A 16901-nucleotide genomic window follows, 5' to 3' on the forward strand; every position below is an offset into this window, starting at 1 on the left:
GAACAAATAAGGTTCTTGTGGGCCCAAACCAATGCCAATTCTTCATGTGATGACAATGCGCTATCAGCCAAAATTGTAAACTTAGCATGTCCAGAGGAAGAGATATCAAAACCAGAAGGTCTGCAGTACCAAGGAAAGGTGCACGAGGGTCCAAAATCTTCTTCGATTTGTCAAGATCTAACCACATACCAAGTTTCATATTGACAACCTGTCCAAAAGCTTCTTGAGTTATCGTGTTTAACAACATACACACATACATACATACACATATACACATACACACAAACCCTACCGAAAACATAACCTTCTTGGCAAAGGTAAATGGCAATGGCAAAAAGGGCAAGTGGAAAGATCATCCAAGAAGGTGGCCTTCCTTTCCACTAACCTCTAACAGAAAGCAGATTATCTAAAAGATAAGGCAGAAAGTCTGACTGAAGTCCACATGTGGCCTTTTAGAATGATGAATTTTAACCTCAGGGCATAGGCTGGGTCAGCCCACCTGAAACAACCTCAAAGGCCATCTCCTAACCCTGCCTCCCCCACCTACCCACACATACCAGCACCTCAGGTCCTGCCTTAAACCAATAAGAACTGCATCAGCCAATCAGAGCTGTCAATTATGATTGAATTAACAGGAACAGATTATACCCATAACCAGTGTAACTTACCTTTTTGTGTGCTCATACCTTACTGCACAAACACATTGTTTTGAAACAAAATGCCACATTTTTACTGCTCACATATGGTTGCATTTTTCAGTAAGTCCTTTTTTTCTTTAATCAAGCACTTAACTGATTAAAATCCAATTACATGGATATCTAAAGTCTCATGTGATCATCAACATGACATAAATTGTGCTGTGTGGTATAGAAATACTGTAATTCACTTCATGTTCTAGGTAGCGAAAGTCTGAGAAAAAAGGGCATGTTTGTGGAACTAAATACATATACGTTCGCAGTGGCAGCAGGTGCAAAAGTTGGCGAATCATTTCTTCATGGTGATAAGATCGCAGTACAGAAGTGGCCGAGAAAAACGGTGAATATAAAAGTACCGCATAAAAATCATGATTTACAGGATATCCTCCACACAGCCATTCTACTTTACCTGCCCCAGTAATTGGGCTTGATGCTTTTACTGTCAGTCACCTAGCCACCCTGTGTTTGCCCCAAACCCTTTACCAGACTATTAGAACCATGCTGGCCACTTGCATGAACTTTACACTGATCCAAAACAGATGTCTATGGCCATTGGTCTGCCATAAAAGCTTTAACTTCATGTACTACTTAAAGCACATATGACTTAGATAATCAAACAGAACTTTAATGACCAGTTTAATTAAGGAAATGACGTGTGTATATAGGTTTAATGATCCTTGTGATGAAGCAAATTGTTTGCGGTTCGTCTACTAGTTGCTACCATGTATTGTACCTTGTATGATTGTCCACAAGAAAGTTCATTCATTCATTCATTCATTACCCAAAGTTTTAACATACATTTACATGACATGTATTGTGGTAACAATTACTACATCACATTAACTTTTTCAAGGTATAGGCTGGAGCATTGACCGTAACATTATGTCTCAATGTTTCTGTCAACCTTGAAACATGCCAGATTTTCAAGTAACACACTGTGAGATCCATTATTTGTTTAGATATGTCAGAATAAGCCACTCCAAGTTAAAAAGACCAGGTAGTTATCAAGAAGTTATCTATTCCTCAAGTTTAAATAAATACTTTCAAAGACATAATATAACACTGTCACCCTCAAACAATGCAGTAGGGATCAAATGGTGTTTTGACTAAGCTTTGCAATATCTTCCCTTGCAAACTCTTGTGTTATTCTTGGTAACAAAAATACATGGTCAAGTTTTCAGAAAGTCTAGATAGGGATTGACCAGTATAGACCATACGGAGGAGCTACAGTATGTATCTAACATTTGTCACATAAAAATTAATATACTGAGACAAAAAAGTAATTCATAGATGCAGATAAAAAAAAGATAGCAACAAACAAATATCAAGGTCAAACTTTTGACCTCAATTACATAAACTATTTCCAACAGCCCCCCTCCCACAAATCCTTTTAGCTCTTTTATCTTGTACATGCAGCTAATATTGCTCTCCTAGCAATTACAAGTGCTTATTGTAGTTACAGGTTTAGACAAGGGTTATGAGGTATTTGCACGGTAAATCCTGTCACATTATTTCAACATCCTCTCAAAACATCATAACTAAAAGCAAACATTGGCAGAAATCCCAATAGCACTTTATAGGTTTTTTAGTGGGTTACTGTTCACTAGCACTTGAAATTGAAGAAATGTTTGATTCTTGTTTGATTAGAAGCAACAATTCCACTTTGTTGAGTGGGTTGTATGAGGTAATCCCTAATCCAGTAGGTTTACAATCTTAAAGAAGCTAACTCCAGGTCTAATCTAAGAAAATCCAGCTTAATAAAACTTTGATGAAAAGGATAGCTTTAAATCAAGTCCAAGTACACAATAATTTCTTCACTTTTTCTTATAATAAGTTATATACGCCTAAACAAAATTGGCTGTGGTTGGCCGGTGTTCTGTGAGGTTGGCTACTGTTCGGTTGCGCCAACAGAATGTTTCCAAATTTTTCAGGTGTGGACGAGAAGTTCAGCCATGGTTGGCTGGTGGTTGGCTTGTGTTCGTGGGTCAAATTTGACTAAAATTTAACTCAAATTCAGATTGATTTGCATAGGAAGGAAGACATGGCCTAAATCTGTTCAGACTGCTCCCAAACTTCAGCCAACCTTGGTTGGGGTTGTGGTTGTGGTTGGAAGAAGGTTCTGAATATGTGACAGGGGCTTCAGACTTCAGCACAGGCAGTACAGTACAGTAGTAGTAATGAACAGAGCCCTTCTGTGGTTTCAGGTTCACCACAGTAAAATCCGCTACTTTGAGTACCTCCTCAGGCACTTCCGCTACTTACCTTTCAGGGAAAGTGTCCCAGTTCCTAGACCAGGTGTAAACATATTTAGAACATGCCAGACACTCTAAAGTTAGACATACCAGGTCACTACAGACACATGGCTAAAAATTTAAGCTAAGCTTGTTTTGACCAGTCTGGTATGTTAGGATAGGAGCCTGGATAAGACTTTCCACAAAGCTTGTTGGTTGCAAATTATGTATACAGCCAATCAGAAAATTGCTTCTATTTTAGTACATTGTATAACTGTTATACAGCCAATCCTAATGCTGCTTCTATTCTTCAGTAATTTACTTGACTCTTTATTTGCAGTATGCCAGTATTACATGTACATGTGTATGTTCAGAAGTAGGAATACTAACTACATGTACATAGTACATAGCTAATACAGACATACAGGACAAATACCTTAAATACGCTCTTTGCAGCCCATTCAGTACTACAAGGCATTTCAAACCAATTAATACCCTCTCTTTATTTAATTAAACAGGTTCGGGGATAACTCAAATATTTGACTACCGCAATAAACAACACTGGCTCTTGTAGGTTAAACCTCACTGGATCATATTCCTGTGTTATTTCTGGAGGGAAAACCCAGGTTTGAATTCCGGTACTTCCTGAAGTAAACTATAGACACTTCTGGAATGAGAATGTCAACAGTGAAGCCTTAATTGGTAGGAGAAAGGCAGCGAAGCAGACTACATCTCCACACTACGACTACTTCTAGCTTGACCAATCAGAACAGGAGATCAAAGAATTCATACCTCCGTAGAAAAAATTTCTTGAATTTCTTGCTTTCTTCATTGTTCTTAATTTCTCCCTGATTCTGTCTATACATTTTCGTTCAGGCTCCCAAAAAAGAAACAGACCTGCATATAGCAGGAAATTGAAGACAGGAAAAGAGATAACCTTTAATCTCAAGGACCTTTCTGGACCTTTGACCTAACTTCTTGTCTGTATCCCCAATGTGCCCAGCATGTAGAGGTAACTATGGAAACACAAGCAAACACAGACAGTAAAAACAAAACCTCTGCCCAAAGAGGTAACAATATGTGTATAGTGAAAGACTTGGCATCCCTTTTATTGCTTGATCTGAGGGTTTCTTTTGTACTTTAAAATTCCAGCAAGATTATCATCATTACAGTTTCTCTCCAATGTCCACCAACCATTTTGCATCACTACATCCGTACCCCAGGGACCAAAAACGAAGGCCATGTTTACTTCATCACCATGGAAACTATCTCCCCACCCAAAAGCAGTAGTGAGGACAGTGTGCTCTGGCAGGAGTGCCCCAAATACCTCTCATACCAACAGAAGAGGTACTTCTAACTTATTACACAACGGAAGTCTGGAACTGAACCATTTAAACCAGCTAACAGACTGGCCACTGTGTTCTTACTTGTATTACAAAAATGCTCTCTCTCTATGTCAGTCAGTCTGAAAAAGGTAAGAACCCAGTAACTTAAAGCACTATTACATGGATGTCTTCCATGGTACCTATTTCAAGATGTCCATGTATTGCATCCAATTTCCAAACCGAATACTTGTCCTAAGTCCACGTAACCCTCAGCTCTAAGACGGCTCGGATTGTCTAGAGTGTTTGGGATATCCACAACTAAGAAGGGACATACCCCAAAACCAAAACACCTGGTACGAAGGGTAAACTAGATGTTAAAAGGGGTCCAGAGCCCAAGATCAAAAGGGCTCTAAAGACCACACCAATCTAATCTATTGGTTCTTGGATTCAACTACTTCTTTTGTTGCTCATTTCCAAAAGAAAAAAAATCAGGATCCAAATCTCCAATCAGAAATCTGAGAACCAAAAAATTAAATTGTTATGGCCATATTTTTCTAAAAACAATCTAAGAGCCAACAAATTAAATTATTGTGGCCCAACCTTGCAAATTCGACCATGTCTAGAGTAAGTGTCCTCCAGACAAGGAGGACTGCACTGAACACTTGACAGTCAAGTACACTGGAGCCTAGTGTAAGAGAACCTTGCTTGTGTATACTTAATGACATTTGATCGCACAGCAGTCTTGGCCCTTGTTTAGTGAACTTGAACAAGCCGGAATGGTAGAGCGATTGGCACACCCCCACAATGGACGCATTCAAATGTCTGAGAAAGCTTGGAAAGCGAAGGGTATTTTACCGACTGGAAACTAGCCGTGCCAAGAACAATCAAGAGAACCCGTCCACATGTCTGGGTGAAAGTTGTGCCAACAATGTCAGGGGTACACCAGAGGTGTGAATTTATGGCTTACGAATGTTGGCCTACATTTCTTCCTGTGAAACCTGGAGGCTACAAACTGGACGGAATATGGAGCAACTGTTGAAATTGTTATTTCCAACACAACAAATTGAACTAGCCCATTATTTCTTTTCCGGGTATGGAAGTATTGTTTTGGGTGGCAGAGCTGTGGGTTGTACATGACATTGTGTTTGAGTGGGTTGACAGCACGTGGGTGGGGAGAAGATTGATAGGCAGAATGACAGCACAAAGGTTACAGAATTTGGAGGTGAGCCAGTGGCAATTAAAAGTCAGACATGGGGGAATTCAGGAAGCCGTATATTGCATGCTTTGTCTGAAATCTCAAATTTCTTCTTTCATGTATGTGTACAAGGGAAAGGAGAATTTTTATAGGATATTAGTACCAGTATAATTGCAAAATATGAACAAGGAGCATTTCTTATGGCAGGAAACAACGTTCCAGTGCCTATAATTCCTAGCTTTGCATATGAAGCAACAAAATGATAGGCACACGGGGTGTTGCATTCCTGCATGTTTTAGGATTGTACCAACATGACTGTCACCGAGAAAAGAGTTTGGGGAGAATCTTGGGCCTTAAGAAGGCTCTAGTCTGCCTCAAACCCTTCTTATGCAAGTTAATACACAGATAAAGTGCAGGAGGTCTACTGTGAACATGACTGACACTTGAAGAAGACTCCAGGATCCTAAAAGCTAAAGGCTCTAGTCCGAGTAAAACCCTTCTCAACTTGTACATGTTCTTTACACAGACAGGTTAGAGGAGTTTTGACCCTTGCTCACCGAAGCAAAAACCAACAGCACATTAGTCTGAATCCAATCCACCCTGGAGGAAACACTGGGCTTTCAAACTTGACCTCTGACATTCCGTCTCTAAGTTTGTAGTGACTAAGTTGGGTCCTCTTGAGTGATGAAGTATTCTGACTGTGTGTGGGGGAGGGGGCGGTAGAGGATGGTATGAGGAAAATGAAGATGACAATTGGAAGGTGATAACAAATGTCTAGCCACCTTGAACTTTGTTTTCTGTGATCTCAATTTTGTTTGAGGTAACATCACATCAATGCGACAATCCTAGGGGTGCCTCATGCACCCTAGCAAACTTGGAAATCTTGACCCTCAAAGTCTAAAGTGCTATTTGCTGTATTTTGAGGGATAAATTTCTCAGGTTCAGTTAGACTTAAGTTTAATGACATCTCTTCCTGTATCTATCGTCAAAGATGACGAACAGGCCAGAATTTTGTCTGTCATAAGAAGCAAAATTCAGTCAAATGACAAAAAAAAGGACTATGTATGACTAAAACAGTGATCTTGGTCTACGAATCTCTCATCACTTCAGACTTTGAGGGGGTGGTTGGGGGTTTTAGGCAACAGATGTGGTATAAACAGGTGTAGGTGTTGGAAATGAAGGAAACTGAGGAGACGTGACAACAGATGACTCAGTATCTAGCTTGGACATCTTCCATAATATGCTTTAAACTTTGTGGGGGTGGTTGTCAGTAGAACTAACATAATGGACAGGTGTTAGTGCCTGAAATGAAGGTGTAAATGCAAAGGTGATGACAGGTTGTTTCAACCCATTGTCATACCAACAAAGGTGATATACAAAATTTGCAAGAGTTGTATAAACAAAAGACAAATGTTGTTATAGAAACAAATCAGTCAGTAAGAAAGAGATCAAAAGCAACAACTCAAAATCATCTTTTGAGTAACTTTCAGCTCTCCTGTTCATATTTTACTGAACCGCAACAAGTGTCATATCGTTAGTGAATTTCAACTGCAAATCCAGTCGTGGCTTGTCTTGGGGCCCACTTTACCCCAGATTTTCCTGAAATCGGCAATATCCAAGGATATTGGGATGGTTTTACACACCATGGGAGTCCATGGCAGAAAAAGTTGTCACTATGCCCTTGTCACAAATCCCAAAACCCCAAATCTGACCAAGTAGGCCAAAGGAAGTGCTGAGAAAGACTTGATTGATATCTTGTTCTTCTGTTGAACCCAGTGGATTATTTGGACAACTGAGTTGCTGGGAGTTCCTGTCACACATTGAATGACAGATCTAGATGGATGAAGGATTTTCAGACCAAAAACAACACTTCCAGCCAGGACAACAAGAGGGAGTGACAAAAATCCTGCAAGCATGTAAACACTGTCAACTTTCTGGTCAGGTTTCAACAACAAAAATTCTGCGATTGTTGAGAAAATTTGACATTCAGTTTCACAAATGTATGTTGCTTGGTCAACAGACTGTTGTGGCTCCCCAATCTCTACATCCCTATATATATAGGAGTGTACCTGCCTGCCAAGCCTAGCTCCCAGCACACACTAGGGATTTTAAAATACATGGGACGGAAGCTATTCCAAAAGTTGGCTGAAAAGATTGATTGCCTGTACACAGGCCCTGTGAGAACAAACCAGGACCGGAACACCCCAAAGCCGGCCTGTAGAGAATGGTCACCAGGCTAGAATGTATGATTCTTGGCAAGGCTCACAAATGTTTTTTGGCCCTGATACAGGACAAACACAAAGGAAAAAATTACCTGTCCTTTTTCACTGATTGTCCATCTGAGCAACAAGAAGATAACTTAGAACCTGTCTTCATCTTTGGGTCATTTAAAGGTCTTGATCATAAGCTCTTTACTGAGTGTTTGGAAATTTTTAGCCTGGAGTCCAGCCTTGTTAGCTTTGGTCCGCTCCCCAAGATCCGCTCAGAAATAGCATATAAAATCTTTGTAATTACGAACTTTGTAATCTTTGTAATTTTCATCACAATCTTGCTTGTTGCATAAAATAGCCTCACGAATTTGTTCAACTGCAAACTTAACCTGCTGCAACCAGCTTGAAATGTGAACAAGGTAAACACCCACACACTTTAAAATCTTGGGTTTCCAAAGTTACAGAATATTTATTTCTCCAGGACACCACTGCAAATAATCCGAGGAGGGGAAACTGCCTACTCCAGCTGTGATAACTAGGTAAAATCACAGCCTTTGGCTGTCAAACAGGTTCAGATGATGACAAATGGGAAGAAGGAAGTCAAAACTACTGGGCAGTACAATGGCTTATTAACCCTCCCATTGTCAATGCCAATTAGAACTAGACTTGCTAATTAACCATAACAATGGGAGTGTTAATGCAGCATTCATACAAAGATGGGATAATAAGGGGTTAGAACAGTTTTCAGATATCAACTTTTATGGGCCATTCATTGTTAAAAAATTCCATAGGGTACGGTAATTCATTTTATCTTGGTAGCAAAATTTCACTGTCTGAGGAAAATGGAAATTTATGGTGGAAGAAGAGGGTGCAAAGCACAAATGATTTCTTAACGGTAATGATAACTTCACAGTACCAAAGTGACCATGAGAACAGTGAACATAAAAGTACAGTGAAAAAAACTGGAATTACAGTAGTGCTTTTGACCTTTTTAAGCCCCCTTTTTAGTCCGTTTCATTTTAATCACCGTCTGCTAATGTACCTAATGGTCCTCGACATTTAATTTTGGGAGGAAACTGCCTTCATGGTAAAACAGTGAGTCAGTCGGCGTGGCTAAGTAGGGAGTAGACAGGACTGTGAACAGCTGTGGGGACAATTTGTGGCCATGTTGGCAGCAGGCCTCACAATCCATCCATCCCACATGGCCACCTTTCCACTAATATTACACCATCTGGAAACCCTCATGGAGTCTCAAGCTGGGAGAATTTGCTGGTTCAAAATCAAGATTTCATAAGAATCTTCCATGGCATCTAGAGCAGTGGTCTAGCAAGGTCTAGTCATCTTACGAAATTTTGCCGCTCATGACAGACAAAAATTTTGCCCAATCCTTCATCTTCTATGGACAAATTTTTTTGCTGTATAAAATTTTCATGCCATTATTTAAAAAAAACCCACAATTTTAGAGTGGCTTTTGTTGGTCCTTTGGATGTTTTGTATTTCTTCCCAAGATTTTTGTCCATTTTGTCTGTCAAGGTTGACAGATTGGCTTTGAATTGACAGAAAAAATGTGCATGCTATAACAATATTAACACAGTAGACAATTGACACCCAATGCTGTGTGTCAGAATTTATACTGACAATTAAAAAAGGAAACCCCAGAAGTTTCACCTTTGCTATAATAGGTTAATGGAGTTCCTACCAGTGTCATAGGTGTTCAATAGAGTCGTAAATCTGGACCTATACTTCCATTCAGCCTTCCTTCAAGCCATATGTAGCATCGAACATAATTCCGCCAGGTCACGTACAAATGTATGTCTAATCTCCAAGCAGATCATACAGTGGCAAGGCAGTATCCATTGGCCAGAGCAATGTCCCTTGGCCACTGTATGAGATTAATGTATGTTCAGTTCGCTAAAGATGGAGACCTCTAGTGTACTATATATAAATACTTATAATAATATAAGAGTTACTGTATAGTAAACTGTTTCAAAGTGGTGGATACAACAGAAAATGTGAATGGATGTTACATACAATGTACAGTACCCTCCATTTACAATTCACAGACTACCACCCAGACCTGACAACAGTATAAGTTAGTTCCTGTCATACATTTAGAAAGTTTGCACAGTTGACTTTTTGGTTGACCTTCTTTGACCTTGGGACTTTACTTTCAAAGGGGTTAATGGGCAGTCTCATCCAATAAAAATGAAGTTTGCTTTTGAATTTTAGATTTGTTATGACTGCCAAAGATTAATCAAGCTGAACTTGCTTGAACTGCCTAGCATGTGATCTTTGAAGTCCTGATATGACCAGATCACAACAAAACATGGTGAACAGATACATTTAACAGATACAAAATAAAACTGTCATTAGAAATACAGTACTTTATTCAAATTCTCCTTGCTTTTCAGTTATACTAGAGATAAAAGAACAGATATGTTTTTCAATGGAAGTTTGGAAGGTTTGTCTAGTTGCATTAAGGTGTACTTTGTATTGTGACAGTTTTCAATAGAAAAGCTCAGTCTTCTTTTCAGCTGGTAAGAAGCCTGATTACAACCTCTCAGAGGTGACCCTTTATCCACTTCAGCTGGACCCTTGCAAGACGACCCATCTCTTCTTCAATCTGTCTGTTCCTTCCGCCTTTGAAGACTTCTACCGGAAAGACTCCATCTGTTCCCATGACGACCAGACGAACACAATTCAGTCCCATCCCGTGTACAACAGGACGACGCCCTTGGCTTTCAACAGACTTTCCTGTGTGGGGCTGCCCCCCTCCCACACACCTATTCATGTTCAAGCTATCAACAGCGAGATATGGTCAAGTTCAAATACTTTACCAAAGCCCATGATGAAGTTATCAGTGACTGATCTAGCTTTTGGGAAGCAAAATGGCCGCTCGGGGGTGGTTGGATCATTCCTGAGGCTCAAAACGTGTATGGTTCATGACTATAACACAATGACACATTCATATTGACACAACGAAGGTAGAAAATTTGGCAGCCAAACGATGACCTTTAATACCTACAACTTCTTGGTTTCTGATAAAACAATTGAGATTCTGGCCTCTATAACCTGCGGCCATGTGAGTTACAAACCAGCTAACCCACAAAGAGATGCTGTTTATAAACATCAGTTCTTTACCACACCTTTAAACTGGATCTAGCGAAGCAACTTCTTTTCTGCTAAAAAAGGTCTCCCCACAAAACCGACACTCCTTCATAGATACTATTTACATGTAAATGCAGGCAAAAGCCTGATGGTAGAAAAACTGTACACACACAAATGTAAAAAAAAACTGTGTACATCAAATTTTTCCTGCATCCAAATCTTCCTGCTTCGACGTACTTCAAGAATGTACTTTCAGATTGTTCGCCAGCCCTCGAGGTAACATACATTTCAAACATACGCTCATCTTGACACGTCAAAGCAAGCACATTTACAGGAAAAATTTGATGTATACAGTTTTGGTACCACCAGGTTTTTGCCCACATGTAAATCAGGACATACATCCTGCAGGCCTTCAGTAAAAAATTTCACAGAGCCGGATTTGGTCTGTCGGAAAGCCAGATAATTAGAGTCGGCTTGTTGCATGTTGTGTTACAGAGGATTGTGGGCTTTAGGCCAGGTAAGCCTTGGGCTGGCATCCTGTAAAATGTGGTACCAAGGCTATGGAGGAAGCTTGATACTACCGGTAAGTAAGATACTGTAATTCCTGACTTTTTTGTGGTACTTCTACGTTTGGTGTTTTTGCTGTCACTTCTGTACTGCGAACTTATTACATGATGTACTACCATTACTAAATAATTCAACTTTTTTTCTGCAGCTGTTGACGCTACTTCCGTGAACATGTCCATTTTTCTCAGATGGTAAACTTTTGCTACAGCAAATATAATGTGAATTCAGGAAGTGTCCTTTAGCACAGATTCCTACAGAGATGGTCCTTCACAGAAGTTAGCAAAGCTGACAGAAGCTATTTGTATCAGGTTGTCTGCAACTGCAGGCAGTAACCACTTCAAGAAAGCTTCAGTAACCACTTTGGGCTGAAGAAGCAGTGACAGTAGCGGCTTCTGAGGGGCTTACCAGACTTCAGACAACATCTGGGAAAGCACAACACTCATTAGGACCAACATGTGTCATTGTGGCAGTACATCTTTCAAACAGACACACTGCTAGTTTCAAGTCATGTCTTCAATTTCTGTAGCACTAACATCACAGTTCCCCTACCAACTACAGATACAAACTTCACAGCCAACTACATCAGTATCAGCTACAAGATCGCCTCAAACTGATAGTTTTGTGGAGGTGTTTAATAATCTAACCAACATGAAATGCATGACAAATCACCCAGAAGACTTTGAAAGCCCTTTTACTAAAAGCCGGATCTTGTATCAAGTGTAAAGAACAAGAGATGACCACAGGAAGAACACAGCCAAGGGCATGCAATGGTATCCTGTGGCCTTGAGGGTTAAGCTTTTCATTTGAAGCCTCTTGCCTTTGAGCAACAACATCTACCAGAATTCTCCCTCAGTTCAAGCACAACTACAGAGCCCTGACTGTGGGACCACAACTGTAAAAGCAACTGAACAGCCTTCTCAAAACATGTGCCATTTATTTTTGCGAAACCCCCACCATTTGTGAAATGAATTATGGCAGGGGAGAAAGCAGTTCAAGATGTGGTACGTTTTCTGGGGCTGTGAACATGCATATTTTGTATTTCTCTCATGTCAATCAATTTGTCTGACAGTCAGAAAATCACTGACACCTTCTGAAAATTCTCTTCTCCACCTAAAACTATTCATTTACAGTTCTGAATAGACTGCCAATTGGTTTGCCAAATAAAACTTTGAAGCGTTTGACTTGAAGAGTGTTCGGAGCAGGTTCAACTACACAAAAGGGCAGGAAAGTTCAGTTGTCACCCTTCATTACAACAGAACAGTACAAACACAGCTTATGAGCAAGTTCAGTACTTCCACATGTGAGCTCAGCCGACTTAAAAGAGAGCAACTTGGCACCTAAGTGCTAAACAAGAGGCCTATCCTTCAAAACAGGGAAGAACAAGGTGAAAATCGGATTAAGTGGAAAAGCCAAAAGGCCCTGCACCACGGGTTTCGAACCGGTGTTCCCAGTCGGTTGATTTTCATCAGCTTGATTCCTAAGGCACCGCTCAAACGTGTCAGCAAATATCCAACAGTTTTGAAAACAAATCTCCGGCTCATATGAGTTGAAAAGACTCACCTGTTGGAAAGGCAAGAAGAACAACCAGCAGTATGAACCCCAGCATGTTGGAGCTAGGCCTGGGAGCCATCCTTGTGTGACTGACCTACTCAAGAAGCAACCAACTCAAAGGCAAGGAAAGTTGGGTCTGCTGGCCTTAACCAGGTCATACCACTTTCCCCTAGACATAGGGGTGACTATAAATCTTTTAACTTCAACATTTGCAATTGTAAAGCTACTTTTCTTACTATCATCTCAACATAATGTGTTTCATACTAATTACATGTATTGAATCACAATTATTAGCTTTTAATAGGCATAATCATGTTAAAAATAGACATTTCCTAATTTAAACACCCCTGTTACATGTTGACAGTATGAGGTCCCTAGCAGTATGGTAACTTCAGCTGTTCCAGGCATATTTGCCTACCACCCCAGGGGTCTGAGGGTGGGAGGGTACCCAGGGTCCTGGGTTCTGGTCCCAATTCCGCCCTCATTAGCCACCATAAGTCACTCTCAATCTTCACTTTGAAGAGCCAGAGATCTCCAATCCTATCCAGGTTTGGCCTGACTTTGGGACCATCAGTCATAGGTCACCCTCCCTCCCCCTCTTTGAAGGGGTGAGAAGATCACAACCCAAGGGAGCTTAGAAAAATCCTTATCACATAATCCACAGAAATGAATAAAAGATAAGGTTGGCAGGCAGTTTTGGCTTCCTCCCATCATTACCACCCAGTAGGGTTCTGATTTGTACCAATCCAAATTTGATCCACAAAACTGATAAAAAATATCATCAACACAACACATTTTCAAATGCTATAACTCCAGAAAAGGCTTTGGAAGGCCATTTGAAACAAATACAAAGGAACAACGGGAAAGAAAATGTTTTTTCAGCCATTCCTTTGAAATTATGGTAGGCAGATTTACGACCTCGGTTTCCTTGTAGTTGATAGATTCCTGCTGGTGCTAAACTTGTTGTGTTGACGTGTTCCGTTCAAGTTGAATGTTCCGCTTTTGTCAAAAGGATTCAAATCAACATTTCGAACTTGATGGTTGGCACGTGCCCAGGTGTTCTGGTTTGAAAGACACTTTCAAACAGGTGCAACTTCTTTCATCAGGTCTGAATATCTTAGCTTCCAAAGTAAGCACAAACTGTGTCAAGGCAAAATATCTTGTTTCAAAAAATGTAACATACAACTTATGCTTGACTTGGTTATGACAAAGACTGATTGTAAGGTCAAAAAATTGAAAAATCATTGAAAAGTCATTCATTTCCAACCTTCTCTGACAGAAGAACATATAATGCTTGCAACACTTTTCTTGAAAATGTGTTGCAGAATCAGTAATATCTTTGTGTTAGTAAGGTATAGCCGTTTGGCAGTCATCATTTGGTAATCAAATGATGACTACCACACCCAAAATGCCCATATGGAACTGTTAAAATCTAACCTAAAACTGTCCAAAGAGTTAGTCTTGACCCGTTTAGGGTTTCTTTCAATAGTCAACAGCTAGTCTGACAAAATCTGAGGGAAACTTCTGAAGAAACATCCAAAGATTGTCCGTATCTGCGACAATCCTTGGACACCAAGGGGGCCATTCCTGGACATTTTTGCCTCCCCTCCCACAGCTTGGTGCTTCCCTCCATTATGATACCTGTATATCATGTCTGTACACCCAGCTGTTAGGAGGAAAATGTGACAGGAAGTACTGAAATAAACACCCCTCTGAAGAAATGAGGTAACCCAGTTCTGTGAGGTACGTTCTACTTTCGTTAGGCGCATCCAATCCAATTGAGGGGTGTTACTGCATTCTGCTTATAAAAAAAGTCTAAAGACAAACATACTCTACAAAAAGTGAAGTAATACAACCAAAAACCACCACAAAAGTAAATGCATTTACAGTACCTACAAATTCCTGAAGCACAGTGTAATTTTATCTAGCAGAAAAAGGCTTTCAAAGATTATCAACCGATATCTTTATGACTTCCTACTGATATCTTCATCATTTTTATGACTTCCTCTCCAGACAATCTGGACACAAAAGTTCAGTTCAGTGCAGCTGGACAGATGTTTGACCTTGACTAAGGTTGCCGACCCAAACTTCCTACCTTCCTATATCTCCTTACCCTTCCTTCCTTCCTTTCCTCTTGAATTGAAAGAATTGTGAGACATCTGAGGGCACCTGGAATCATTATCTGTGTAACAAAGTCCTTGCCAATGGCTGTTCCTAAACACTGTCTGGAGTTAATTTACTTGTACAAAGCAGGATGTACTTATTACCTTATAGAAGATATCCCAGAGGGATACAACAGGTGTGTTATGGTACCTTTGGGCCACATCAATTTTCATTTGTTGCTTCTTGGAATTTACAGGGCAAAAATTATCCTGTGATAGTTGCCCTTTTCTGTTGCAAATCAGAAAAAATCCAAGAACCAAGAAATTTAATTGATGTGGCCTTAATTTGTTCAGATGGCTGAAGTTCAGACAACAAGAACCCTACTAAATGACACTGTTGCACAACTAACTTTCAAGAATCAAAATGAAATGTAATTGTCAATATACAAAATATGTCTGTTAGTAGATATGCTGGCAACTGAAAAAAAAATGTGGGAATGAATGTGACCAAAATCAGGATGTGAAACTGGGATTCCAAACTTGAACTGAAAAAAAGGTATTATTTCGTGTATTACATAAATGTTAATGCTACTAATTACCATGCAAAATTGGTAAACATTTATGCAAAGCAAAACCAGAAATTAGATGCTCATTTGGACTTGTCAATAGTATCTAACAATGTACTCACCTACAGGAGTTGTTGATGGAACAGGAAGGGTGGGTCAGCACATGGAAGAGAGAAGAAATTGCATTAGCAACTTCAAAAATAACCGAAATTGAAATTTCAGTATTCTTAAAACAAAAAAAATATATAACATTTCTTTCAAGAAGTTACAACATGATTCCAAGTTAAAAAAAGAACAATTACTTAATTGATTAAATTGACATTTTGCTGGCTACAAAGATTTCAGCTCTCAAAAAAACTCCCAACATCTGCTTGAAGATCAAATTTAGGCATGTTTTGAAATAATATAACCCTATTGATCTCATAATACACATAGTTGTACCTATGGCAACATCAAACCAAGTTGAACAATCATCAATTAACCAACTTATTAGAACTAAAACAATGCAATCAATCAACTAATAAACAAACAATAAGATGATGATTCAAAGTTCAATTGCCTATCTTTTGTCATGTTTACTATCAAATCTACTGACTGCTATCAAACTAAATTATAACATTGCCTTTATCAATCAGAACCAGACTAATTACGTGAGGCTAGAAGGCAGGCAGACAGAGGAATGGTTAGTTCTGACCTGAACCAGACATTTGATCTCCATCTAACACATTTATCACCCAGACTGGGACCACCCTAGGAACCAACTCCCTTCTGGGGCACAAGGTCATTCTCCTCATTATGGGATATCTGATATCCAGGAATGTCTGTACAGACATGTCTAATACTCTAAACTACAAATGATTGAAAAGTATACCTTTACTTCTTTAGGGTCTCATATGCCAGTTTCACTGCGACATTGGATATGATAATAATACTGTCATTCTTTTTTTAATGATACTTTTATGTTTACGTTTTTCAGTCACTGTCTTCTGTACCATAAACTTATCTAATTCAACAACTTTCTTTTTTTTCTGCATTTGCCGTCACTATGAACAAAGTTTGATGAACACCTAAATTTTCTCAGACTTTTGCTACCATGAACATAAAGTGAATTACAGCAAGCACCTTTTTTACGGCTGCATATCCAATAAAAAAATTTTTTTTTCAGGAGATGTCCAGCTTCTATTGCAAACACACTTCTTTGGGAAATAAAAATATGTCCCCAAAATCTACAATTACGTATTATTACAATATTTATGGCATTCGTAAGAGCAATTGACCACCAAAGAGACCCTCTTGTGGCTACAGTGGCTGACCGTGGTACTCAGGACCTAAAAAGCATCTGTGCTCCTTC

At 39.5% G+C, this 16901-nt stretch overlaps 1 protein-coding gene across 2 annotated transcripts in view; it reads right to left on the reverse strand.

Moving 5' to 3' along the window:
• The window catches only part of LOC109478941 (collagen alpha-1(I) chain-like), a 111151-nt gene that overhangs the window by 60277 nt on the left and 33973 nt on the right, over positions 1-16901 (reverse strand). The window contains exon 1 of one of the 2 annotated variants that reach the window (XM_019780756.1): positions 12892-12999. The exons of the other annotated variant lie outside the window; for it this stretch is intronic. Within the exon in view, the coding sequence (XP_019636315.1) occupies positions 12892-12961 (70 nt within the window). The 5' untranslated portion in view covers positions 12962-12999. Of the gene's footprint in view, positions 1-12891; positions 13000-16901 lie in introns of those variants that run through there. 2 annotated transcript variants of the gene reach the window in all.

The sequence above is a fragment of the Branchiostoma belcheri genome, unplaced genomic scaffold, assembly GCF_001625305.1.
Source record: "Branchiostoma belcheri isolate BF01 breed outbred unplaced genomic scaffold, Haploidv18h27 scaffold46, whole genome shotgun sequence".
NCBI classification, from domain to species: Eukaryota; Metazoa; Chordata; class Leptocardii; order Amphioxiformes; family Branchiostomatidae; genus Branchiostoma; species Branchiostoma belcheri.